The sequence below is a fragment of the Crocodylus porosus genome, unplaced genomic scaffold, assembly GCF_001723895.1.
Source record: "Crocodylus porosus isolate Cpor-Errol unplaced genomic scaffold, CroPor_comp1, whole genome shotgun sequence".
Taxonomy (NCBI): Eukaryota; Metazoa; Chordata; order Crocodylia; family Crocodylidae; genus Crocodylus; species Crocodylus porosus.
Window position 1 is genome coordinate 16,024,175 of NW_017728931.1, and position 27,240 is coordinate 16,051,414.

The 27,240-nt window shown below is 46.2% G+C and overlaps 1 protein-coding gene across 3 annotated transcripts in view; it reads right to left on the reverse strand.

Annotated features, from left to right (window-relative positions):
• Positions 1-9,050, reverse strand: part of BCL2L14 (BCL2 like 14) — a 31,993-nt gene extending 22,943 nt beyond the window's left edge. Inside the window, exons 1-3 of one of the 3 annotated variants that reach the window (XM_019544264.1) lie at positions 8,502-9,050; positions 7,168-7,236; positions 2,667-2,762 (exon numbers count right to left, since the gene is read on the reverse strand). Coding sequence is in view for 1 of the 3 variants with exons in the window: in XM_019544263.1 (XP_019399808.1) it covers positions 2,667-2,762; positions 3,502-3,553 (148 nt within the window). In the remaining 2 variants the exon portion in view is untranslated. Of the gene's footprint in view, positions 1-2,666; positions 2,763-3,501; positions 3,595-7,167; positions 7,237-8,501 lie in introns of those variants that run through there. The other 2 variants (XM_019544263.1, XM_019544265.1) reach the window with 2 other exon arrangements.
• Between the last annotated feature and the right edge of the window lie 18,190 nt (positions 9,051-27,240).

Here is a 27,240-nt window from a genome sequence, read left to right on the forward strand (position 1 = left end):
AAAAAGTCAAATTTCCAGTTGCGCTAGTTATCAGGCCATGTGTGAACCTTGACTAACTTATTCTGAAATTAATTTTGAAAGAGAAAGACTTAAAAGGCAGTACATAAAAAAGACGCAAGAAGTAATGATAAAAATTGCCCTGGGAGACATATGCCGGGCCTTTCTTTGCCCATCTCCTTTCATGGACACAGGTACATTGCCTGAAGTAAGAGAACACAGAACTGGGCAAAGTTCCTCAATGAGAGGCCTTGCGATTGTCAGAATTCCCTTCAGAAAAACCTCTTACGAGTTTCTCTACTCTATATATTATTTTGCCCCCCCCATATACAAGCATCCCTCCTAGCTGAGGCAAGCTAGAGACAGCACAACCATGTGTCACTATTATCTAAGCAATCCCTTTTATTCATGGTTTAAAAAAAAACAACAAAAAAACTCCCAGTGAGTAGTCAGTCTCTAACTAGGGTGTTATGAGAATTGCTGACTCATGAGCAGCATATACATATCTAAATTTTACAGGTCAAAAGGTGTAATTATTTGTATTGGGGGAGTGACGATAGTCATATAAACCTGTGTGTGGACATAATGAGCCTGATATGAATCTGTCCTATGCTGTTTTCATTTTGAAAACCTGCTGTACAATAATAAAAGGTATACCAGTGTACATAGGTGTACTTGTTTGAAAGTGTTTTCACACTACCATAGCTGTACTGATTTAGCCAGCGCTTAAAATAGTACCACTATTTTGTGCATAACTAAGCCAACAGGTAAAGGTTTAATTTCACTCATTACTGACATATAGAATTCCCTCTGTTCTGTACTGGAACACAGCAACATTTTAGGTCCAAGGGTTTTGGAAAACTTATTTAAATCAGTCAAAAGGAAAGTATTATTAAGCAAATATAGATTGTCCACAGGCCAGGAAGATTAAACATTCATATCTATATGTAAAGTGCTTTTGGAAATTTAATGACCCTTGTTGAGAAAGGGCTACAAGATCAGATGCAGCCTCTGTTTCTAGTATTAGTCCCTGGTAAGTCATGCCTGCATTTGTCCAGGAACAAAAAATATTCCAGAATTGGCATGTACATGTATCACCCTTCTGATCGGGACTTAGTGAGCAGTTGAATGTTGTGTTGCTTTTTCCTCATTGTTTCAGTTATGCAATCCTGGAACTGTACAGGTGTACTTTGCAATATCCCAAGATAAAGCGTTACTATGTCCTATCCAGGAACGGGTTTTTGATTTATTTCAGGACAATGAATAAGGGTTGCATTTGTCCTGGGATAAATGTGATATCTGTTTGCTGCCCCATACATTTCAGTGCGAGTGGCTACAAGCTCATGTTTAGAGTGTTCTATGCTGGTGTGATTGATTCAGAGACAAGAAAATGAAAAGGAGAAGGCAGTGAAATATCAGTGTTATGTATTTGTAAACACTCAAGTTTCTTCTGATCAAGGGAGGATGAATTGCTCAGGCAAGTACTAGGCAGCAAGAAGAACAGAAGCAGAATGTTGGCACCTTTGTCCAATACTGCAGACCAGAAAGTTCCTGCTTGGCAGATGCCAGCCTTTGCTTGGAGCCTCCCTGTTTGGCTTGCAGGCTTCCTGGACACCTGCAGCTCCACACCAACTGTGCGCTCAGAACAGCTTCTCTTTGCAGCTCTGATTCAGGCACACTTCAGAGAGGTTGGAGTTCAACCTCACCCCTATACTCAGTGAGCATGTCTACATGTGTGCTTTAATGCACAGTAGCTTATTTTACTGAGCATTAAAGGCCCATGTAAAAAACTGTGCGATTACACTAATGTGCAGTAAAATAGGCTACTGCACATAGCATTGCTTAAAACCTCTGTGCATTTGTTACTGTGCATTAAGGCAGGCTAATGAGCATTTGTTTAGTACCTCACATTGGAGGTACTAAATTTAATGTGCATTAGAACAAAGTGCCTTAATGTATGTGTAGATGTGCCCAGTGTTTCCTATTGACTTTGTCTATGTGACTTCTTGCACAGCTTCCAAGTTTCTTGGATTACCCTGCTGAGGCATCTTACTCCTCCTATACATTGAATTGGGAGACAAAGTGCCCCGTCTCCTGGTTTTGGATTCCATTCTGGGTTCAGCACCTAAAAGTTAGGCGTTGGTGCCTTTTCTAAGCCTTCTTTTTTGGAGTTGGCCCTTCCGGCTCATGTTGCCTGGCTTTTGAGAGCTGACAGTTTCACAGCACAAATATGGTGGATCTGTTGTCCATTTTGGATGAATTCATGAGGCAAATTTTCTTAAGATCAGATAAAAGTTCTAGTTCCAAGAGGTCAGTGCAGCACTTTGCCTCATTCCAGTAGATAAATAGAGCTATTCTAAAAAACACACCAGTAATATCTTAAAAGCTTTCTAGGAGCTCTCAATTCTAAATCCCAGGGGGAGATCAACTGTTCCCATTTCTAGCCCCGTCATTTTTTTAAGCAACAGGCAACAAGGTAATTCATATATGAATGTAACAGTTCTGTTTAGAGGAGTGAATCATCTCTTCCATTTTATTAAAGTTGAAATTAAGTTCAAATACACACTGCTTCAGTTATCCATACAATGAGATACATACTAATGCAATCCACCAGAAAGTCGAAAGTAAAAGTTCAGAATTAAATGTTTTTAGCTTACTTTTGTTTTTACCTTCCACTCCAGTTGCACCAAGCTTTAAAGTCTCCCTCTGAGCACTTCTTTCTTTCCCCCCTGATTTGTTAGGACGAGGCCAATCTTCTATGTGTCCTTTCAAAAAGAGAAGGCAAAAGTTAAAAAAAAAGCCTTTAGAGATTCTTGTCCAAGTAGTTTGCTTGCAAGTCAGCAGAGTTGCCCGTCAGACAGAGAGAGCCTGTCGCTTCCTTATAAGATCTGCTATGCTTTATAAAGATAAAGGGGTGGGGCAAATTGCCTAGCCACATGACTAAACTGGAAGAGTCTAACAGTGTAGGGAAAGGGGAAAAAAAAAACAAACAAACTTTTGTAGCACCTATTGTGTGCTACAAGGCAAACATAAGTATACTTCATCAAGATGCAAAGCATGTAACTCATTCTACCGCTTTTTCTTTTTGTCATATGGATGTTATGTTAAGCCACAATGTTGAAACAAGCACTTTGGCTTTCTTAGGTGTTTGGATAATAATCAGATCCCTTCCTTCATATGGAGTAAAATAATAGTTTCATATCTCAATGTTCTGATTTTTTTTTCCCCCAAAAAAGGCATAGAAAGCATCCGTTAAGCACTAGCAGGATTCTCAAACTGATGACACAGCATTATTATAATTAGATATTTTCTACACAGCTGCTATAATACTTAGACCAAAAGCTGTAATCCAGCTGCAGGGACATGGCTAGTTGCCAAGGACAACAATAGGTTTTAAAAACTGTGGTTGTCACCAAAGCAGGTGTCTACTGCTTGGTAACTGCTCATCCCCTGCTTGTGAAAGACCCTGGGTTGATAAAAACAGAATGACCACCTGGCATTTACCCACAGAACAAGACCATGGTAGGAGATTTTCTTGCACTTCCTTCAAATGCATCTCCACTTTAGGAACAGGAGGTTTCAGTCTGTGCTCTCAGCCAAAAATCATGGCAAGGGGTGTAGGGTTTGTGGCTGGATTTTGGTGAAAGCAGGGCTTCCATGTTCTTATAGGGGATGTCAACCCTCTAAAGTCTTTCACCACAAACAGTGCATTTCCAGGGAACAAATGGTTCTTGTACTCACTCACATGCACTCAAGGCTATCTTATAGTTTAATACTTGTAAGGGGCGGGAAGGGACCTTACAGATCATCAGGTTCAGCCCTCCTGAACATGTGCAGGAAAGACTGACCCCAGCAAGATGGGCTACAAGACACTTTTTAAAGATTGCCAGGGTGAGTGACTACCACCCCTGGGGGGGGCAGCCTGTTCCAAACCTTCAGCACTCAACTTGTAAAGAAGTTTTTCAGTTTATGCCCATTATTTCTTGTCCTCCCCTGGGGGGCTTTAGTGAATAGATGCTTCCCCAGGCCCCAATATGTGCCGCATTATACTTGTAGGCTGCCATCAAGTCCCCTCTGAGTCTTCTCTTCTCCAGGCTGAACAATCCCAGTCTTTCAGCCTCCATTCACATGATCTGGTCTCTAGGCCTCTGATCATGTGCATGGCCCTCCTTTGGACTTTGAGGTTGGGGGGCTGCTTGTCAGTCAGAACAGGTTTGTCCCTTTTAGATACCTTGAGATAGGGGTCGGATTGAGCTAGAAGGGAATGGGTCAGTGAAGAAACAGCAGTTTGAGTGACCTCTGAGGAAGGACATTTTGTACCCAAAAGCTCACCCAACACTTCTCCCAATTATACACTTAGTCCAATAAAAGATATTACTAAACAAATCCGGTTTCTCACCTGTTATGGATTATCATGGCCACAAGTCTTCATGCAAGCAGTGCCATAGCAAGACGGGGGCAGGATGAGCAGGATGACCACCCCAGGCGCTGAAGAGGAGCGCCAACACGTGCTGCACAGCTGGGTTGGGGCATGGGATTGAGCCGTGAGCAGTTCGTTTCGGGGAATACAAGAACAGGGGAAGGATGGTTCCCACCACTGTGTTTACTCCTGGGAAAGCATGGGAGGGTGTGTGCCCCCTAGGTCTGTGTACAACATGAGGGTGGGCTGCTGCTGCGAGCTTTGCCTCAGACACCAAACTTTGTTGCTACAGCACTGTTTGCAAGCCTGTCATTTCCTTCCTCTTATTAGTGAAATCTCACTTCAGAGGAGTAAGAGCAGGCATGAAGATAATATATTGCTGCTTATCAGGAAGCTCGTACTTTATAGCTTGAAGACCCTTCTTGGATATGCTGCAAAGCACTAGGCAGGATGTATCACATATTAGATGATGCCAAGCCATTTTGCTATAAGAGAATTCTAGAAAGAAATCTATAACACTGTAGGGAACTTGAGGGGGAAAAAAGGGATCTCGAACTGCCACTTCACATTTGACTCTATAGCTCTCTGCAGCCAAGTATCCCAAGGCCATTCACACATAACATACACTATAGGCATTTCGTATCTGGTAGACTGAACACATAGAATCAATGAGTCGGAAGGGACCTAGACAGATCATCTAGTCTGACCCCCTGCCATGGGCAGGAAGGAGCACTGGGGGTGACAGGGGTCATAAGACCCCAGCCAGGTGCCTATCCAGTCTCGTCTTGAAGATTTGCAGGGAGGGTGAGAGCACCACCTCTCTGGGAAGCCTATTCCAGGCTCTGGCCACCCTTACAGTGAAGTAGTTCTTCCTAATATCTAACCTAAACCTATCCTCCCTCAGCTTGTGGCCATTGTTCCTGGTGACCCCAACGGGGGCCCTGGTGAACAGACGTTCCCCGAGTCCCTACTGCTGGCCCCTGATAAGGTTGTAGGCAGACACAAGATCCCCCCTCGGTCTCCTCTTGTGGAGACTGAAGAGATTCAGGTCCCTCAGCCTCTCCTCATAGGGCTGGCCACGGAGGCCCTCAACCATACGAGTGGCCCTCCTCTGGACCCTCTCCAGGTTCTCCACGTCCCTCAAGAAGTGTGGCGCCCAGAACTGGACACAGTACTCCAGCTGCGGCCTGACCAGTGCCACATAAAGGGGGAGCAAGACCTCTCTGGACCTGTTAGTGATGCCCCTGTTGATGCAGGACAGGGTGCGGTTGGCTCTGCCTAGTGCTTCAATCGCTTTGGTGACCCATATTCATCCTGGAGTCAATCCTGACCCCAAGATCCCTCTCTGCCTCTGTGCTGCTGAGAGGGTCAGCCCCTAACCTATAACCATAATGCTGGTTCCCTCTCATCAGGTGCAGCACTCTGCACTTATCCTTGTTGAACTGCACTGGGGATTTCATAGAGGATTTCAGTAAAGGTTAAAGTGAGTTAGTGCCAGAATTAAGAAAAGAACAGAGCAATGCTGACGTTTGGTCCACTTACTCTTTAAATTCTAATGAAGGCCAGGTATGCATTTCTTTCTTTTTTTTTTTTTAAACCTATGCCATAGTTTCTCAACCTGTGGTATGTGTACCCCTGGGGGTACGTGAGACACAGGCAGGGGACACGTGGGTACCTCAACACTTTCTCTCTCACCCTCTTTCCTCTCAAAACTGGGGCAAAAAATTTGATGCAATTAAAAAAATTAAATTCCCCAGTAATAATTTGGTGTTCAGCCCTCCTAGCTTTGGCCAACATCACCTCTAGACTTGGTACACACTTGAGTTGTGCACCCCTGCTGTAAAAGGTGGCAACCCTATCCACACCAGATCAGACATCTGTCATATCACGGCCTTATATACACAGCCCTTCTTCCAACACAGGGCACACATTAGTTTGCAAATATAAAATCCCCTGGAAAATTGAGTGTTGGGGTACTTATTAAAATTTTCAGAAGTTAGGGGGTACTTGCTACTTAAAAGGTTGAGAAACACTGACCTATGGGATCCATTTCAGATCAGTTTTATACCTCTATTAGTCAGAGAAAAAGCTGCAGTCTGGCCAATACCAGGAATTACACTAACACAAGTCAATGTCTATTACAAAAGGTTAACATGCAGCCACATCTTCATTTGATATGAGCCACAAAACTGAAGTATGGTGCTGGCTAGCATCACCCCTCCAAGCAACACAAATCCATCACTGACATACAGCTAATGCCAGCATACTTGCTGCATCATTTGTGTTCGTCTCCACATCTTTGCAGCCTCTGTTTCACAATGCTCTTCTTGTTCCTTCAACTATGAAGTTTCAGTGCAATTTTACTGTTGTAGGTCAAAGTGATGCAAGCATGTCCCTCTCCCTCCACACCATCTTAAAATCTGCAGTGTGTTTTGCAAATGCCTCTTTCCCTGCTACCTATATGTTCAAGCAAACAGGTATACCTTCAATAAAAAGGAGATGGGTACTTACATCTTGTGTGCCTGACTGGAATAGGTGGGAACTTTTTGAGATATTAACCTGTGAGAAGTAGGGTCTGCATAAGCACAACATTGGAACAACCATACCTTAGGAATGCTTTTAAGGTAATTGCAGAGGGAATGCAGGCTAAGGTTTATGAAAGGAACAAGAGACAAATGTCAGACAGAGGGAAAGGATGTGCCATAGTCCAATCACAAGGCAAGGTTATAAAGACTAGAGAGGCTGATTACCTTATTTGGGGTGAGAACCCCATTTCACCATGGTCCTTATTGTAAACTTGAATGGGAGGATCCAACCTCCTAAGAGCACAGCAAGAAAGGGGAGGGAGTCAGTAAAGCATGCTGAGACTGATCCAGAACTGCCTTTCCCCCCCTTGATTACCAGCAGCAGCCCCCACTAGGGCTAGAGCCAAATTCAGAGAAACCAGTTAATTCAAAGAAGGGGAAGGGAATTCAGGTAAAATGCAATATTATGGTTTTCAAATGTATGGTTTTATTACCTTCCTCCCTTTGCTAGGATGCCCACCCTCCTCCCCATTTCAAAAGTCTCTTCCTCCCTGGCCAGAGGGTGAAGGAATGCACTGTTAGAGGATTCATTTTACTTAACATCTCTCTAGTCACAAAATAAAGGTGAATTTAGTACATTTTGGCAGTCAACTGCATTCACATTTCAAGCAAAAAACAGTGTCCCTGAATACCCAGATAAACCACCTAAGGCGAGAGAGATGTCCCTTAGCAAGCATTTGGGAACCTGTGTAGGTGAAAGCAGTGCGTTTGGGAGTGAATACTTTTTTCTTTTAGGGCAAAAGGTGATGGCTTCTACTCTTGTGTTGTTTGTGTGCCTGACCTATAAATATGCATTTGGTAGCCATCAAGTAGGTCTTCAAGGGCAGGATCCCAACAGAGCTTATGCGAGATATCATACTACTTAGGGTCAGAAGGGACCTAACCAGATTATCAGGTCTGACCCCCTGCTCAATGGGTGCCAGGATCATATCACCCCAGCCAAATATCTGTCCAGCCTTCTTGAAGACCCCCAAGGTAGGAGAGCGCACCACCTCACTTGGGAGCCTGGCAGCCCTAACTGTAAAGTAATGTCTTCTGATATCCAGCCTGAACCCTCTCTCTAACAATTGGTGGCCATTATTCCTAGTAACCCTGGGGGAATAGAGCCTCCCCCAATTCCTGCTGGTCCCCACTGGTGAGTTTGTAAATGGCCACCAGATATGCCCTTGCCTAGCAGTTCAGTGCCAAACTATCAGGGTCTATGCCCTGGGTAGTAACAGTGGCAGGGGCTGGGCTGGGTTGGTTGTAATGATGGCAGCAGCCGCTGTTCGTGCGCCCTCCTCAAGTAGGCAGCTAGAGCTAGTGACCTGGTCACCTACCCCTCATTACACAACTGCTCCACACAGAGAAAATTAAGATAAATCCAGGTAATGTGCAGGACCGGAGCTTTAGGGACCTTCTCTTGTCAGACGTGAAGTGCTTGTGGAGTTTGAGGATCACTCTCTGGACCTTTGTTCAAGTTCATCTTTAAGACTAGATCTCCAAGAGGACATACGCACATAAAATGGAGTTGCCCAAGGTCATAGAAGCTGTTTCTAGAAGAGCAGAAACTAAGTCCAGATCTTCCCCAGCCTAGGTTGTGCTCTAACCCTTGGATCATGTTTTGTCTTCAAGGCATTGTCATTTAAGAAAGGTTTCCGAAGTGCGCCTTCTCAGCTATGTGCTTTGCAAGAAATTAAAAAACAAGCAACACCAGAATGAGGTTTTGAAGTCCAGTGCATTGCTGTCTTTCTACATTTGTCTATACAGTAGTTAGCAAATTTTTGGACAATATTTTAATAAATCACAATAGCATTTCTTTCTTTAAGACATGTATCACCCAACACCATTATTTTAAGAGGAGAGGCAGATGCACAAAACCAAGTACAAATACAAGAAAAAGGGAACACAATTCAGTTAGGAGGGAAAAAAAATAACTTGACTCTTACTGCTAAAACACTATCACCCAAAATTAGCCTCAAGTGTTAGAGAACTTTCATTAAGCATAGTGACACTCAGACCCTTTGGTTGATTAACAAGCCCTTACCTTTGAGCAGGAAATGCAAACAGCAGTTAATAAACTTGTCCCTGAACTAATCCTTGTAGAGCAGCTAGGAGGGTCATGGACTTTCCCCAAGACTCCAGTTGGCATGTGACTCACTTGTTAACTCACACTCCTTTTTCTGGAAGCAGGAAGGGTGTTGGAGGAAGAAGGGACTTTCTTCTACACTCTACAGACTTTCCTGGTAGGCATTTTGACCTCTGTGTCTTGCATATGTGAATAAAAGCTTAATCCCCTGCCCTGCATTAGATTTTTTTTTTTTTGGTCCATTATATGCATTAAAGATATAAGTATGCATTTGAAGTGGAAGAGTTACACAGTTTGACAAATAGAAAAAAAAATGGATCTGCACTAATATGAACCAGCAGTGCCATCTGGTGGTCAAATGGTTCCAGCAAACTATATAACCTTTCTTTACTGAATCTAATGATATAATTGCTACTGTCCTGTTGCTGTCTCCTGTTACTATTAGGCTCGAAGTCTGCTAAAAAGAAATAAATATTTGTTGTTAAAAATAAAGAGCACTTTCTTTCTGAACGGCTTAAGTAAAATTAAATAGTAGCTATATCCCGTGTCACAGTCAAACTTATGAGATCAAAAAATTCATTTCAGTTGCCACCACAGGGAAAAAAAAAAAAAGTAAAATGCAATCAGACTCTCAGAAGAATGTAAAAAAAGACTGCAGTTTTCTACATATAAAATCTCTTATACAGAATTTGGCTCTTTGATATGGATGTCAATTTTGAAAAAGAAAGAACAAGGAGACAGCCATGTTTTGCAAGTAAACAGCCTGATTACCAGGGATCCAGCTTTTTCATTTCCCATGAAAAAAAATACAGATTTCCCCCTTTAAGGGAGAAAAATAATGGATTTTTTTTCTTTTTAAAAAGGAGAAAATCATGGGAAACCATAGGTTTTCCCTTGCAGGCTGGCAGAGTTCTAGCCTGCAAGGGGCTGCGGGGAGCAGGAGGGCGATCAGAGGCAGGGGTCCATGTGCATGTGTGTGCGCATATATGCACAAGGCCAGCAATGCAGCCAGGCAGTGTGGAGAGCGGCTCCCACAGCTCCCTGCAAAAAATTTGGGGGGGGGGCATAGGTGACATGTCAGGGTACGTGCCCCCCCCAGATTTCTGCACCCACAGCGGGGCACAGGGCTGGACTGGCACCAGGCCAAAGCCATCTCCACAGCCCAGCAGGTGGGATCAGGCACAGAAGAGTGGCCACCAAGATGAAGCACCTCCTGCCCAGCAGCAGTAGGGGGGCACAACTCTGTGCTCCCATCACAGCAGTGCCTCACTTTGATGGCCATGGTGGTATAGTTCCCAGTGGTGGCAGCAACGCAGTTTTGCCCCCCCTGCTGCTGCTGGGTGTGCAAGGGGCAGCTTACCTTGGTGGCCATGGTGATGCGGCACTCCCTCCTGCACTGGGTCCCACCTGCTGTGGGTGCAGAAGTCTGAGGAGCCACGTACCCCCCCCGATGCAGTTGTGGAAAAATGTGGATGTTTGGGTTTTTAAAAATCAGAGAATTGGAGGGGGGGAGGGTGGTTAACAGAGAAGAATCAGGATCCCTGATGATTACTCCTCTCCCCATGCCACATCGGCCACCTGCACACACACTACCAGGAGGAGATGGGAAAGAGTTTAAGAGAAACAGAGTCTGGCTTCTTCAGTTCTGTTCCCGACTGCTGCTCACTTGCCTATAAAATTTATTTCATTCCAGTTCAAAATACCATAGTTTTTGCACAGCCTGCATCCCCAGATAAGATGTGCAAGTTGTTCTTAGGAAGGAAGGTTGGAAAGAACACAGTTTCAAAGTTATGGCCACATACAACAAGGACAGAGACTAATTTCAACTTATTCATCTTCCCTTTTCCTGCTCTGACAAAAGTTAGTTTTAACCCTTTCACATCTGAATGTCAGCAACCCTTGGCTACTCAGCTAAAAGATGAAACTGTAGCTGCTGCTGAAGACAACTCAAGGGATGGATCTAGGATTTTTATAAAAACGAAAAACAGTCTGCAGGGCTGTGAAATAGGGGAAGAGAGACCAGGAGTAACTAAATTGTGAGTTCTTCAGCACAATTGCTTAAAAAAGGGTAACTTGATTAGTGGAATGTCAAGACCATTAAACAGGAAATTGGTTTGTTAACACCTGTTGAGTGAAGAGCAAGTAGTTGGAATCAAATATATCATTGCTTTTATAATAAGTCCATTGACTCCCTCAGCACTACATGAATAGAAGTGCTGCTATTCTGGGAAGAAACATCTGCTTCTCTGCTTAAGGCACTTACCCCAACTTTGGAAGGCTAATTCTTATGGGGAAAGTTTTGTGTGGTATTCAAGTAAATCTGGAAAATAAGAACATTCATTTTGGTGGTCAGAACCTGACAAATTTCATTTCTAGCATTCAAATTTGCCCCCTCAAAGTTGCCTCAGGATGCAAAAAACTATGAACTGCATCCAGTGGGAGTGATGCCTTTCCTTTTTCATTTTATCCCCTCTACAAATCTTTGGCTGTTGACAGATATGCAGGTCCCCGCTGTAACACATGGTGCTTCACAGGAAGCACCATGAGTTACAGCAACCCCCTCCTCCCTGACCCAACAGGTATTCACTGTTGTGGGGAGGGAGAGGGGACAAACGCCACTTTGGAGCTGATTCAGGAGGAGCTGCAGGTCTGCAGCCTCTCTCCCCTAGCCCTGCCCTCACTCCCAGCTCTGGTGCTACCTGCAGGATGACAGTGGGGGAGAAGGGAGGGGAGGTCAGAGTTTACCCATGCTGGATGGGAAGGGGGGGCAGGTGGATTGAAGCCCCCCACCTTGGGAGGGTGGGGGACCAATCCATCCACCCCCACCTCCAGGTCCCAGGAACCTGTACTGGTGCAGCTACAGCAGGGACTGAAATTGAAGCTAATCATAGGTGTGGACAATTTTTAGATGAGGCTGCATGACAGAGGACTGGCACAAGGATGACAGAACACCTCTTAAGTCCCTCTGAAGACACAGTGAGGCTGTTATGTTGGAGTTAAATGGTCCTTCTGCAAGGGAATCATCATTAGCACTTTTTTCTGAGTAACAGTCACACTGGGTGCATCCCACAAGCATGCATTCGTGGTTTGTGGTACCACAAACTGCATTTGGCACATGTGCACACATTCACTGTGGTGCTAATTTGCAGTATGGTTGGGCGGGGGGTGGGGGTGCATTGATACTGGGAGATCTTGGTGTAAAAAACAAAAGCAAAACAAAAAACCCCCTGCTGCTGCTAAAAAAAAAACAAAACACAGAAGTGGTGTGGGACATGTGGCAGCAGCATGTGCTGCCAGAAAGGGAGCCTGGCTGCCTATGGCCATGCTCTGAACATCTGGCTTGCTACTGCTGCTGCCGGCCTAGGAGGCCCCCAGGACTCCAGGTAAGGGCTGGGCCCAGCATCCCCTACCCCACCCAGGGCAATTTGCCATGCACCAGAGCCCACATGCAGGGGCATGCTCAGGGGCAAATAGCAGCAGTACAAATATGTGCCACTGCTGTTCATCCCCTGGGAAATGCACATGCACACTTGTTGGGATGCGCCCATTGAGTCTCTGATCTTACAACTGTCATTGAGCCAAGAGGAGTGTTGTACATGCTACTTGCCCTCTGAAAAAGTAAATGAATTGAAAACTATCCACAGAAAAGCATTTTCCTGTGCTCCTTGGTCTTTTTTAAGCATTCATATCATCTGCAAGCTGGTTTTCGTTTATATAATCTAGTGTGTTGTGCTCGTCTCTTTAGGCTGTATAGGGCGTTTTAATTCCTCCTGGTCACTGTTGATTAGAATTATGCAAATGAACATCTATGTGCACACAGAGAGGTTTCTCTTTCTTAAATGGAAAAAATGTTGGGTAGGAAGCCTTAAGTAACATTCTTTTGTACTTGACTCATTGCAGTTGATTGCTGCAAAGGCAGAACATTGTAAAATGGGGTGGTAGAACTGGAAGCCACAGACTGAATGAAACCAGATGAGTCCAGGGAGCTCAGGAGTTGCCACAATCTGTATTAATTACTACATCTTCATCAGTCAGATACACAGGCTGCTTTGATACAGACTTCTACAGAAGTGACATACTGTATTTACTCAAATATAAGACGCAATTTTTATCCCCAGTAGGCATGTGGGGGTGGTATCTGGAGTACACAGGAAAGATGTACACAAATACTAAGCAGTGCTAAGCTATGGGGTCACAATGCCTTGAAATGCTGTTGAGACTATTGGGGCCCAATCCAATGAGCTGTATAGTAAATCATGAGCCTTTTGGCTTTAGACTAATATCATGTGTAGTTTGTACTACATATAAATAGGTGCAAGAGTACTGCTTAAAAATGTGTTTGTGGACAACATGTACTAAAACTTACAGTGGTTTAAAAAGATAAATTCATTAATACTGGATGAATTAAGTCTATTGGTACCTGTAGTACAAAGTCAGTGTTTTCAAGTTTTCCCTTCCTTATGTTCAGGGAGAAAAGTATCTGACAATAAAGGGCAGTGGGGGGACACCTGATCCCTTCCCCCTGCACTCCCAAGATTTATTTTTCCTGTTGTAGCAGTGGAATGGGGGACAAATTTAAGTCGAACCTCCAATAATTAGATTCTATATCTGGAAAGTTATAACAAATGTATACATTTTCCATATATAAAGTCTAATTATTGGGTGGTTGTCTTATATTCAAGTAAATATAGTATTTTAGCAGATTCCCAGCCTGAGGGAATGCTAGTCCTCAGACCATAGCCAAAGCTTCAAGAGTGAGCCAAATTGTTGTTCTTTGTGCAGTTAGTACAAAGGTGAAAAGAAAAAAAAAAAGAGCTTAAAATACATGACAGATGGCCAACTGATACACCCAAATAATAAAATGATTTAGACTTTGTCAATTTGTATTGAAGGTACAAATGTAGGTAATAACGCCTAAAGTAATTCAGGGCACAAAAATCCTTAGCTTCCCGAGGAAGAATATGGCTCCGAAACATTGGGACATCTCTTCTGATGCATTCCTATGAATATTATTAGGTAATATTTAGACTATACAAGCTGCTTTTTCCATTTCAGCTAACACCTACCATCTGCGTGCATTTGTGCCTTTTCCTTGGAGACTGAAATACTGGATTTCTAATCTTTTTATTCCCTGGCATTTGTTATTCCATTAATCATTAAACTTAACACTTATGGGGCACCTTAAATCTCCAAGCACAGTTCCAACACAAAAGCCTCAGTTCTACAAGTTAGTCTAAGTAGGTGAACCCTTATGCTTGTGCAGACCCCCAAAGTCAGTAGGGCCCTATACAGATGCATTAGGACCACTTGAACTCATAGCATAACTAAGAGGAGGGGAGGCCAACCAGGGCAGCAGCAAAAATAACTGCTGCTGCCACCACCAGCTGGCTACACCATCATTGAGCAAATGCAGCACAGAGCAACCTGGTCTGGTTCCACCTCTTGGAAAGCAGAGACAGAAATCATATGCAACAGGCTAAGGGGGCAGAGGGATTCTGGGGGTCCTGTTTTGGGCCCCTTTTGGTCATGTTTGCCAGACATTTAAGAATGGTGAAGAAATAGAATCATTGGAAATGGAAAGAAAAGGTGCAACTCGGCTGTAGCAGTGAAGAGGAAGTCAACATTTATTCAGTATAATGGCTCACCATGACTTTTAAAAAAGTGTTGGCACTGAGGGGAACTCTGCACAATGGGCACTACCACATATCTTATTCAGATAGGCTGTACTAACTTTTCCTTGTGGTAAGTTAGACAGGGGCAAAAGGTAAAGCAGAGAGTGGGACTGTGGCGCATGCATTTCCTCGCCATGTTGGGCATCGTGTTGCATTGGTGAAGACAGTGTTGTTCTGTACACCACACTGGTCTTCTCTGTTTCTGAGCGTGTTGCCCACAGGATCCAGAGGGCTGTGTGCATTTTCTTCTGGGGTTCCAAATAGGAAAAGGTTGCCAGGAAAACCTTGTACAAGGACAAGAGGGCTGGGAGCAGGGGCATGCCAGACATCCTTCTGGTCCTGTGGGCCAAGTATATAAGCCTGATTTACAAGCTGGCAACGGGCACAGAATCCAAAACTGTGTGCTTGGTGAGATATTTTGCAGGGCACATCGAGACATTGTGGGGTGTTCACCCCAACCAACCACAGACCATCGGCTCACCGTGGTCCTACAAGATCCTAAACCAGTGCCACAGCTTGTATGGCCTGCAGAGTGCAGGCCCAGAAGCAGTAAGCAACCCTAAGAAGATCCAGGAGACAGTGAGGCTGAGGGATATCATGTCGTCCATGGACCTGCTCCCAGGTGATGTGTGCCAGGTCGTGTGGAAGTGCATCAACTAAGAGGACCTGTGCAAAGATTACAAGGACTTGAAATGGCTAATAGCCCTCTGAGGCCCCAGAGGCCTAGAGAGGGGCAGCTGGGGAGACCTTAAAATTAATCAAGTTTTCTTCTTTACCTGGTAAAACATCTGATGTGGGGCTGAGGGAGCCAGCACAGCTGAGCAGGATCTAGAGGGGAAGCCCCCTGGATCCCTTTTAGTTGAGCTGGTAGGGAGCTGCCGCACGAACAGAGCATGCAAACAGGGGGAGGGCCAGGGAGGACTGTCCCCCAGCTAAGGAGCACCCCCAGGGCTAACCCTTGGGAAGCAGGTATCAGAGGCACCGGATCCCCCCAGCAGGGGAACGTAGGGGGCGGGACTGCCAGCAGACACTTCTGGAAAGACCAGAGTGCCTGACTGGCTGTTGGGGCAGCCACGGGGAATTCAAACCATGGCTTTTAAAAGCCATGGTTTGACGTAGCCCCCAGCACTCGGGAGCCAGGAGCAGGGAGGAGGGAACTGGGCACATGTGTGCTCCCTTACCCGACCCAAGGCGGAGGCGGGGACAGCAGTGGAACCATCAGCAGGGGAAGCAACAGCTGATTCCCCAAAGATAAGTGGGGCAGAGGGAGCTGGCACAACTGAGCCAGATCCAGAGGGGAAGCCCCCTGGATCCCATTTGGTTGAGCTGGTAGGGAGCCACACTGTGTGAACAGAGCATGCCAGTGTTTGCACCGGTGGGTGAGCAGGAAGCGCCAGGAGGGAGACTCCAGCAAGGGTAGGGTGAAAGGCATCACACAAAAGTATAAATAAATAGCAATTATAAAATGGTGTCAACACGGAGTGCTGCTAGAGCCCCTGCCCGGGGGGCACCACCTACCCAGGGCTTGTCTGAGGCCTCCACCCAGAGTCCATGGGGGAGCTGGCATCCCCTTGCCCTCTGGCTTGTGGGAGATGCCCAGAAGGGCTGGGGGACAGGGAATGGGGGCCCCCACACCTGTCCTGCAGTTGCCCATCTTAGGGCCCTGGGAGGTACAGGTGAGGGAACTCCAGGAGGAGGTTAGCAGGCTGAGGGGAAATCAGGAAGGCAGAGGATGCAATTGATGGGTGTTTTCTCTCTCTGCAGGGGCATGCATCCAAGGAAGAAGCACCATGGGAGGTGCCCTCCACTACAGAGTGGCAGATGGTCTCCTGCAGAACCAGGCCTGCTTGCAGCAGAGCAGTACCAGTTCTTCCAGTCCGGCTGGAGAACAGGTACAAGGCCCTGGCGACACTGCAGGAGAAGGAAGGAGATGAGAAAACCTCTGGAGAGGAGGAAACTCCACACTCTGAACAGGCTGAAGGAGCTAAACAGACTTGGAGGAGGAAACATTGAGTGATCATCATAGGTGACTCCATCCTGAGAGGTACAGAGGGTCCCATCTGTTGCCAGGACTCCTCGACACACGAGGTCTATTGCCTGCCTGGAGCAAAGATTCATGATGTGATGGGGACGATACAGGCCATTATCCGGCCCACGGATTACTACCTCATGGTCCTAATCCATGTGGGCACTAATGATGCAGCCAGGAAAAGCCCTGATCACCTGATGGACTACCATGCTCTGGGAGGCATGCTGAAGGAGATAGGGGCACAGGTGGTATTCTCTTCTGACCTACCAGTGAGCAGATGTGGAATATGACACAAGGCCTGTATCAGAGGTCAACTTGTGGCTTCAGGAATGGTGTCTCAAGGCAGGCTTCAGCTTCCTAGACAACAACCCACACATCAGGATGAGAGACATGCTCAGGTGGGATGGGCTTCACCTTTCCCCCAAAAAGGTAAGTATGTGTTCTCTTCTAGGTTGGCTGATCTCCTCCAGTGGGCTTTAAACTAGGCTCACCAGGGGAAGGGGAAGATGAGGGTGGAGGAAGCCTTGGACCATTAAACCAAGCATCACCCACAAGAACAGCCCAGCCTAGACTGATGACAAGCAGAACAAAATACACAGGTAAGCAACAGGGGCCCGGGTAGTACTGAGATTAGGCAGCCAGTGCATGCATTTTCAGGAGGCCTCAAATGCCTCTGCACTAATGCTCATAGTATGGGTAATAAGCAGGAGCAACTTACCCTCCTGCTAGTTGACACCAACCCAGACATAGTGGGGCTCACTGAAACGTGGAGGGACCCAACGTATGACTGGGCAGTGAATATCAAAGGCTACCGGCTATACAGAAGGGACAGGACAGGGAGAAAAGGTGTGGGTATAGAGCTCATCAAGGAGAAATACACATCCTCAACAAGTAGCACTGGGTCAGAGGAGGGGCACATTGAAGTGCTCTGGGTTAGAATACAAGGAAGTCAAGGGGAAAGGGACCTAATGGTGAGGGTCTACTATAGACCACCCAATCAAGGGGAAAAACTTGACCAGGAATTCATAAGTCAGCTCACGGAGGCAGTTAGGTCAAAGGATGTGGTCATCATGGGTGACCTGAACTTTCCAGACATCTGCTGGGAAGAGCAGTCAGCCAGGTCAGACTGCTTACGTAGGTTCCTAGCCGAGATACAGGACCTCCAACTAACCTAGGAGGTGCACAGCCCCAACAGGGGAGACGCCTTGTTGGATCTGGTCCTGGCCATGGGCGACGACTTGGTGAGGGGCCTGCGGGTGCTCAATCACCTGGGCAACAGTGATCATCGCCTGCTGGAATTCACCATCTAACGCAAGGTGGCAAAGGCCTGCAGCAAGGCAGAAGGCCTGGACTTCAGGAGGGCAGATTTTAATAAGGTAAGGAGAACAGTTGGGAAGGCACTGAGGTCCTGGAGGGGAGGGGAGGGGAGGGGAGTGGAGTCAAGTAAGGTGTCCAAGAAGAGTGGTTGTTCCTTAAGGAGATGATCCTCCAAGCTCCAAAAGAGGTAATCCCAACACGGATCAAAGGGGGCAAGAGGGTGCAAAAGCCCCCGAGGCTCACCAAAAGCATCTGGGAATGTCTCCTAGCTAAAAAGGAGGCGTACACCCAACGGAAGGGAGGGGCCATCACCAGGGAGGACTACACCTCGGTTGCTCGGGGCTGTAGGAGGGCGGTCAGGAAGGCCAAGGTGGAGAAGGGACTGGGACTAGGTACCAGGATCAAGGACAACAAGAAGTCCTTTTTTAAATACAGAGTGGGTAAAAAGAAGGTACTGGGTAATGTGGGACCTCTGCAGGACATGCTAGGAAATCTGGTCATCACACCAGACAGCAAAGTTAACCTATTTAACACTTTCTTTGCTTTCATTTTTATGAACAGAGACCGGGTCACCCCCCCACTGGGACCCCCGTAGGACCCAGGGGAGGCGCACTCAGGCCTAGGGTCAGTAAGGACCTAGTCAGGGAACTTCTGGAGGGGCTGGATGTATTTAAATCAGTAGGTCCTGATGATCTCCACCCCAGAGTGCCGAGGGAATTAGCTGCGGTCATTGCGGGACCCCTGGAACAGCTTTACGAGCACTCATGGTGCTCTGGCATGGTGCCAGAGGACTGGAACAAGACCAATGTAGTTCCCATTTTCAAAAAAAGGGAGGAAGGAGGACCCAGGAAATTATAGGCCAGTCAGCCTTACTTCTGTCCTGGGTAAGCTTTTTGAGAGAATTATCCTGGTGCGTGTTCGCGAGGGGCCAGCAGGGGAGATTATGCTTAGGGGCAACCAACACAGGTTCATTAGAGGCAGGTCCTGTCAGACCAACCTGGTGGCCTTCTATGACCAGGTCACCAAATCCTTAGATGCAGGTGTAACAGTGGACATAGTTTTTCTGGACTTCAGGAAGGTCTTCGACATGGTCTCTCACCCCATTCTCATTAAAAAACGAGGAACTGTGGTGTCAACACCTACACAGTCAAGTGGGTCACTAGTTGGCTGGAGGGCCGCACCCGGACAGTGGTGGTAGATGGGTCTTGTTCAACCTGGAGGGATGTGGGCAGTGGGGTTCCGCAGAGCTCCGTCCTCAGGCCCGCACTGTTCAACATCTTCATCAGCGAGTTGGACGAGGGTGTAAAAAGCACCCTGTTTAAATTTTCAGATGACACTAAGATGTGGGGAGAAGTGGGCATGCTAGGAGGGAGGAATAGGCTGCAAAATTGGACCTAGACAGGTTACAGGGGTGGGCGGATGAGAACAGGATGGGTTTCAACACTGACAAGCGCAAGGTACTGCACCAGGGGAGGAAGAACCAGCAACATACGTACAAGCTGGTGAACTCTCTTTTCAGTGCAGAGGCAGAAAAGGATCTTGGCATCATTACTGATGCCAATATGAACATGGGCCGACAGTGCAGAGATGTGGTCAGGAAGGCCAACCATACCTTGTCATGCATCCACAGATGCATCTCAAGCAGGTCCAAGAAGGTGATCCTCCCCACTCTATGTGACACTGATCAGGGCGCAGTCCTTTTTTAAATATATAGGGAGAATGAAGAAGGCACTGGGTAATGTGGGGCCCCTGCAGGATATGTTTGGCAATCTGGTGGTTGCACCAGAGGAGAAAGCAGACCTCTTTAACAAATTCTTTGCCTCCATTCTCTTCTTCAGGGACTGGGACTCCCTGACCAAGATTTCAGACAGACTCAGGAGAAATGCTGTCAGGCCTTAGGTCAGGGAGGACTGGGTTCGAGAGCTTTTGGAGGGGATGGACATATTCAGATCAGCAGGTCCAGATGCTCTCAACCCCAGGGTGTTCAGAGAATTGGCAGGGGTTATTGTGGGGCCCCTGGCATGGCTTTACGAGCACTTGTGGTGCTCTGGCCAGGTGCCAGATGACTGGAAGAAAGTCAATGTGGTCCCCATCTTTAAAAAAGGGAAGAAGGAGGACCCGGGCAACTATAGGGCCATTAGTCTTACTTCAGTCCTGGGGAAAAAACTCTTTGAGAAGATTATTAAGGAGCACATCTGTGATGGGCCAGCAGCAGGGATGATGCTCAAGAGCAACCAACATGGTTTCATTAGGGGTAGGTCCTGTCAGACCAACCCGATTGCCTTCTACGATCAGGTCACAAAAGCACTGGACACAGGTGTTGCAGTGGATGTAGTTTTTTGGACTTCAGCAAGGCCTTTGACAGTCTCCCACCTCATTCTCATTAAAAAGTATGCGACTGTGGCATTGATGCTTGCACAGTCAGATGGATTACAAATTGGCTGAAGGATCATACTTAGAGGGTAGTGGTGGACGGGTCTTTTTCGACCTGGGGAGAAGTGGGCAGTGGAGTCCCCCAAGGCTCGGTTCTTGGGCCCACACTGTTCAATTTCTTTATTAGCAACTTGGACAATGGGGTGAAAAGCAGCCTGTTTAAATTTGCTGGCGATACCAAGATTTGGGGTGAGGTGGGCATGCTAGCAGGGAAGGACAGATTACAGCAGAACGTGGACAGGTTACAGGGGTGGGTTAATGAAAGCAGGATGAGTTTCAATACTGACAAGTGCAGGGTGCTGCACCTGGGCAGTAGGAACCAGCAGCACGCTTATAAATTGGGAAATTCCCTTCTCAAGAGCACGGTGGCAGAAAGGGATCTTGGAGTCATTAACAACTCCAAGATGAACATGGGCCAACAATGCAAGGTGACGGTCAGTAGGGCTAACCATACCTTGTCGTGCATCCACAGATGCATCACAAACAGGGCCAAGGAGGTGGTCCTCCCCCTCTATGTGACATTGTTCAGGCCGCAGCTGGAGTACTGCATCCAGTTCTGGGTGCCGCACTTCAGGAGGAATGTGGACAGCATTGAGAGGGTCCAGAGGAGGGCCACCTGCATGATCCGGGGCCAGCAGGGCAGACCCTACGAAGAGAGGCTATGGGACCTGAACCTGTTCAGCTTTCACAAGAGAAGGCTGAGGGGGGACCTGGTGGCCATTTATAAACTCACTAGGGCGGACCAGTGGGGTTTGGGAGAGATGTTGTTCCCCCTAGCGCCTCCCGGAGTAACAAGGAATAACGGCCATAAGTTGCTAGAGAGTAGGTTTAGAGTAGACATTAGAAGGTGCTACTTCACAAGGCAGCTAGGATCTGGAACCAACTTCCAAGGGAAGTGGTGATGGCTCCTAGCCTGGGGGTCTTTAAGAGGAGGCTTAACATCTACCTTGCTGGGGTCATCTGAGCCCAGCTTTTCTCTCCTGCCCAGGGCAGGGGGTTGGATCTGATGATCTACAAGGTCCCTTCCGACCCTACTTCTATGAATCTATGGAGTACTGCATCCAGTTCTGGGTACTGCACTTCAGGAGGGATGTGGACAACACGGAGAGGGCCATTCACATGATCGGGGTCAGCAGGGCAGGCCCCATGAGGACAGGCTACGGGACCTGAACATGTTCAGCCTCCACAAGAGAAGGCTGAGGGGGGGACCTGGTGGCCATTTACATACTGGTCAGGGGGGACCAGCAGGCACTGGGGGGGTCCCTGTTCCCCTGAGCACTACCAGGAGTGACCAGGAGTAACGGTCACAAGCTGGCAGAGGGTATATTCAGGCTAGACATCAGGAGGCGCTACTTCATTGTCAGGGTGGCTAGGATCTGGAACCAACTTCCAAGCGAAGTGGTGCAGGCTCCTACCCTGGGGGTCTTCAAAAGGAGGCCAGATAAACACCTGGCCAGGGTTGTTTGACCCCAGTACTCTTTCCTGCCATGGCAGGGGGTCAGATTTGATGATCTGCTCAGGTCCCTTCTGACCCTACCAACTATAAAGTGATATTAAGCATGTTTCACAGTATTGCATATTTCTTATGTTTTTACATATGTAAGCAAACTCCCTTGACCATGACAAACATCTTACTAGGTGTCCCATTTTCAGCATAGGGAAATATGGTCACCCTACATCTAGCTAGCCAAGATATACCATAAGTAATCATAGTTGCTGCCTTTAAAGGCAGTTGCTTCTTCATTCCATACATCCACTGCATGCAAACCCAATTTGGATACTAAAGAAAGCATCATTATTAAATGCATGGAAGTCATTTCTTTCCTTTGACCCAGAGTGGTCTGAATCTGACACTGAAGAAGCACTTGCAACCTGTTTGAAGTCTCAGGGGGTTATTTGTATTCCAGGAGTATACACTATGTACTAAACACTGTCAGCTCCTATAACAAGACATAGACCCTGGCCTGAAGGTCTCACAATCTCAGAAAAATGATAAAGGAAAGAGGAATGGGGGAAGTCCAGGACAGAGGGATTTTTGGTTTGAGGATACATGTTTCTTTATCCCTTGATCACTGAACTACTCAACATATTCAGTTTTGCTTTTGGAAACAAACAACCAAATCAACCCCTTTTGCTCTTTAGTTAATATGAGAGCAAAGCAGCTTGTTAATGGCTCACAGTTGGACTGCAGTCACTTACTAAAATCTTCTATTGCATTTCTTCTACATGGATTGAATGAGGTGGAACACCTGGCTGCATGGATCTGGGCTCCATCTCAGACACTGTGTTCCCATTCTGTCAATAGATGCGTGTGCCAATAGGACCAATAGCAATGGTTTCCTAATGAAAACATTTCCTTTAGTGCCTTTTATATTCTGCCCAATGAACCATTTTGAAATAAAAGGACTTAGAACCACAGGATAAATTCAGCTAGCTTGTGGGAGACAGGAAGATTTTAAAATTCAAAGAGTGCTGCCTGTGAAAAAAAGACAGGAGATGCATGCTAAGGCACATTCTAAATGTGAGTTATTTAGTTGCTGCATAAGGATCCCACTGTACAGCTATGCTGTCATTATATTTGTATCATCATAGCACCTAGTCCTAAACAGCACAGCAACAGAAAGGGATCTCAGAGTCACTGTTGACATCAAGATGAACATGAATTGCCAATGTGTAGAAGTGATCAGTAAAACTAACTGCACTTTATCATGCATTAGGAGGTGCATGACGAACAGGTCCCAGGAGGTGATACTTCCCCTCTATGCAACATTGGTCAGGTCACAGTTGGAGTACTGCCTCCAGTTTTGGGTTCCACACTTCAAGAGGGATGCGGACAACCTTGAGACAGTTCAAAGGAGGGCCACCCGTATGGTTAGGGGCCTGCAGGCAAAGCCCTATGACGAGTGATTGAGTGCCCTGGATCTCTTCAGCCTCTGCAACAGAAGACAGAGAGATCTTGTTGCTGCCCAGAAAACTCACTGTGGGGGGGAGAGGGGGGGGGGAAAAGAGGGGAGCAGCAAGGAATAGGAGATGCTCTGTTTACCATGGCACCTCTCGGAATAACTAGGAACAACAGCCACAAACTGACAGCGTACAGATTTAGGTTAGACATCAGAAAAAAACCGCACGGTAAGAGTTGCCAGCATCTGGAATGGGCTTTCAAGGGAGGTGATGCTCTCCCCTACCTTGGGGCTCTTTAAGAGGGGGCTAGACATGTACCTGGCTGCAGTCACCTAACCCCAGCACTCTCCTGCCCAGGGCAGGGGGTCAGACTTGATCTACTGAAGTCCCTTCCAACCCAAACATCTATGAATTAGGATCAAAGCCCAGCTGCACCATCCACAGTACAAGGCCATAATAGCCAAAACTCTTTGTTCCTACCCCTTCACAGTCTAAGCAGAGAGGACAGAGAAAGCATGGCAGGGGAAACAGGCAGAGCAAGGTGCAGTGACATGTTTAAGGACACACAGCAAGGACCACTCTGTCTACCAAAGCTCACAAGCCAAGCAGGCTGATCAGGACTGGATTGGAACAGAACAGTGCAGCAGAACATGGTATCCTTCCATTCAGTAGATTTAATATTTGCCTCTGAGTCAGCGCTAAGCCAGGGCCTGCAGATGTGAAGAGGTGCAAAAACACTAGATGCCTGATTGTGTTCCCCCCTCCCTACAGCTAACAGGCTGCACAGATGTGTGCGCACATACACACACAGACACTCTCTCTGCATATCAAAACTAGATTCTAAATGCCAAAGTTATTTGCAAATATACTCTTCCTTTCCAACCACATCTGGGCAGCAATTTACATGCATCACCAACAGTCAGGAAACTTGCTGATTTTTTCCTCCCTAATTCCAGAGAATAAATTTTTCCCATTATTGGGCTACTACTAGGGCTGTCCATCTGCAGTCATTAAAGATCCCTGAGGCACTTTTCATAAGAACAAGATCCATCAAATTCCAGAAATCAGTTAACTATATTGCACTGAAACCTCTCTAGAAATTTTAATGGATATGGTACTCATCCTTAGTCTCACTCCCTGGGATGATCAGAATACAGTTTATTGGTGCTGTTAGCTAGTACCTTTCACTGCTGGTTTATCTACATTTCTCAGGAGTGGGAACTAATTGGTATTTTGCAAGGGACTCAAACTTTTAATATAAAGCTAGGGAGAGATGCAGATTATTATTGTATATGGGTAAAATAATTCCTTTTCCAAAACTATCATGATCTACTATGTTATTCTAAACATTCTGGCTCCTTGCAGATTCTGTTACTTTTATATTGTCTGGTTTTGAATCTTTCATGATATCACAATAGAATGGATTTAAGTGTATTTTAAACCTAGAAATATTAGTCTTTATAACACTGGCCTTAATGCAGGGGTAAAAGGGTAACATTTTATGGCCTACAACTTGTCTTAGACTAAACATTTTTCTGAGAGTCATTCAGTTCTGATCTGATGTATTCAAGGAAATGGAGACTCCCCAGTGTGACTTGGAAGTCTGTGCCAATGGTTAAATAAAGTCTTATTTCATTTTTCCAGCTAGAAAGCATAAGAAATTACCAAAAGGAAACCTGAAATTCTGACACACAACTGTCATTTTTATGCCTTAGTGTATCTCCAACCTCTGCATGCATGCACGCCACTGTACACAACCAGTCCTGAGGGGCAAGAATGATCTTTTCCGAGCACATGGCAAAGCCTGCCTTTCTCTCCCCCTGTTCTCTTTCAGGTTGGCTGATCTCCTCTGGCGGCCTTTAAAGTAGGCTCAGTGGGGGAAGGGGAAGTTGAGGACGGAGGGTGCCATGGAACACCGACCAAAGAGCCACCCACAAAAACAGCCCAGCCAAGACAGGCAATGAGAACAAGAAATACCCAGGTAAGAGACAGGCGCCCAGATAGTCCTGGCATAAGGGGTGGGGGGGCAGTGCATGCACCTTCAGGAGGCCTTAAATGCCTTTATGCTAATGCTTGCAGTATGGGGAACAAGCAGGAGGTGCTCTGGTGAGGTGCCAGAGGACTGGAAAAGGGTCAATGTAGTCCCCATTTTCAAGAAAGGGAGGTAGGAGGACCCAGGAAACTACAGGCCCATTAGTCTTACCTCAGTCTGCAGGTTTGATTCAGTAATAGATGGTGGATTGTGGGGATGGATGGCAATGCAACATACCCCTTGGACACAGTTACAAATTTATCTCTTGGGATAATTCACCATTTTCAAAGGGAAACGCTTCATGGTGGGGGTGGGAGGAAAGAGGAGGAGGAACAAATCTGTAATGGGTCCCAGACTGTATTGTAATAAAAAGGCAGGAAAAAGATTTCCTGTAGGATCAGGAGGTTGAAGTTCTGTGGATCCAGACTTCACAGTGTGCATTTACAAAGGGCCCCAGTGCTGCTGTGGAGTCTGAGCAGCACAGCTCTTGCTAGTATTTTGATCCCTAGTAGGCAGCCTTATGACTAGAAACTTGGGAGCACTGTGAACTGGCCCCGAAAATAGGCTGTGCAGTTATGAACAAGACAAGTGGACTAAGTTTTACTAAAGCGCAAAATCTGTGTCTGGATTTGTCTCAACCACAAATATTTCTGGGGAAGAGTTGAGGTTTCTGGTAAAAAGGTTGGAGCTTGGCTTCACCTCTGTAAGTTACACTTCCAGCAGAAAGATCTGTATTATCAAACCAGGAGATCATTGAAAAATGTGGAACATACATTTAATTGTTTATATCTTAAAATTTAGTGGGGTCTTGGCTTTGTTTATTTTAACTAAAGTGGTATTGGCATGCAAGTATTTTCTCTCCGATTAGTGGTGATGCACTACTTCGTATGTGCTTATTTGGTCAGTTCCTACAATGGACCTAATTATCAAACTCCAGGCTCAGGAGCAATTCAATACTTAAAGACACATATGACAAGAAGAATGATGCTCCCATAGTCTGTCCAAAGTACTTAGCTGACTCATTACTGGACTGTTTGTGCACCTCACTAGCTTCTCAATGGCCCTTTGGAGGTAGAGAAGTGCTAGTATTTTGCAGATAGAGAATTAAGATACAGAGTTGAAGGATGATGGGGGAAGCTTATGGAAGAAAAAGGCATCAAAACTAAGTTCCTAACCATTGGACCACTCTTCTTTTTTGCTGACAAGGAAATGCTCCCCAGCCCAGGACTTTGGTCCCATTAGAACTCCAGAAACTGAGAAATATAACATCAAGCTCAAACAGATTCTACAACAAAATCCCAAGTGCCTGTTGAATTTGAGCACGAGTCTCTTCTTTATTCCAACCCCCTTCCCCTCCCCAAGGTTTCCAAACAGTGTCTGCCTTTATTTTTCTTTACTTTTCTTTGAAAGGTTGATCCTCAAAAACCTCTCCCCAACATTCAAGTAAAGAGAGCCTTTAACATCCTTACAGGTTGAAAGGTTTAGCAAGGGTTCTTCGAGGAGCTGCTTTGGCAAGCTCCTGGCACCAGATGGTGCTATGCCTGCATGAGCAATCTCAGGAGCTTTTAGCAGGCCTTGGGTTTGCTCCCTTTAGAGACTTTATTCACCCAAGGAATAAGCTCTACTTGCTCATGCTGAAAAAAATGCAACATTTAATTGCCTAGTGGCTCCCTGCCACACTTTCTTCTGATTCACCCAGGAATTCCATTGTTGACTAAGTCACCAAATGATCCAAGTACCAGGATGTGGCTGGGTGAAGCAGTTACCCCCCTCCCCTCAAACTTCA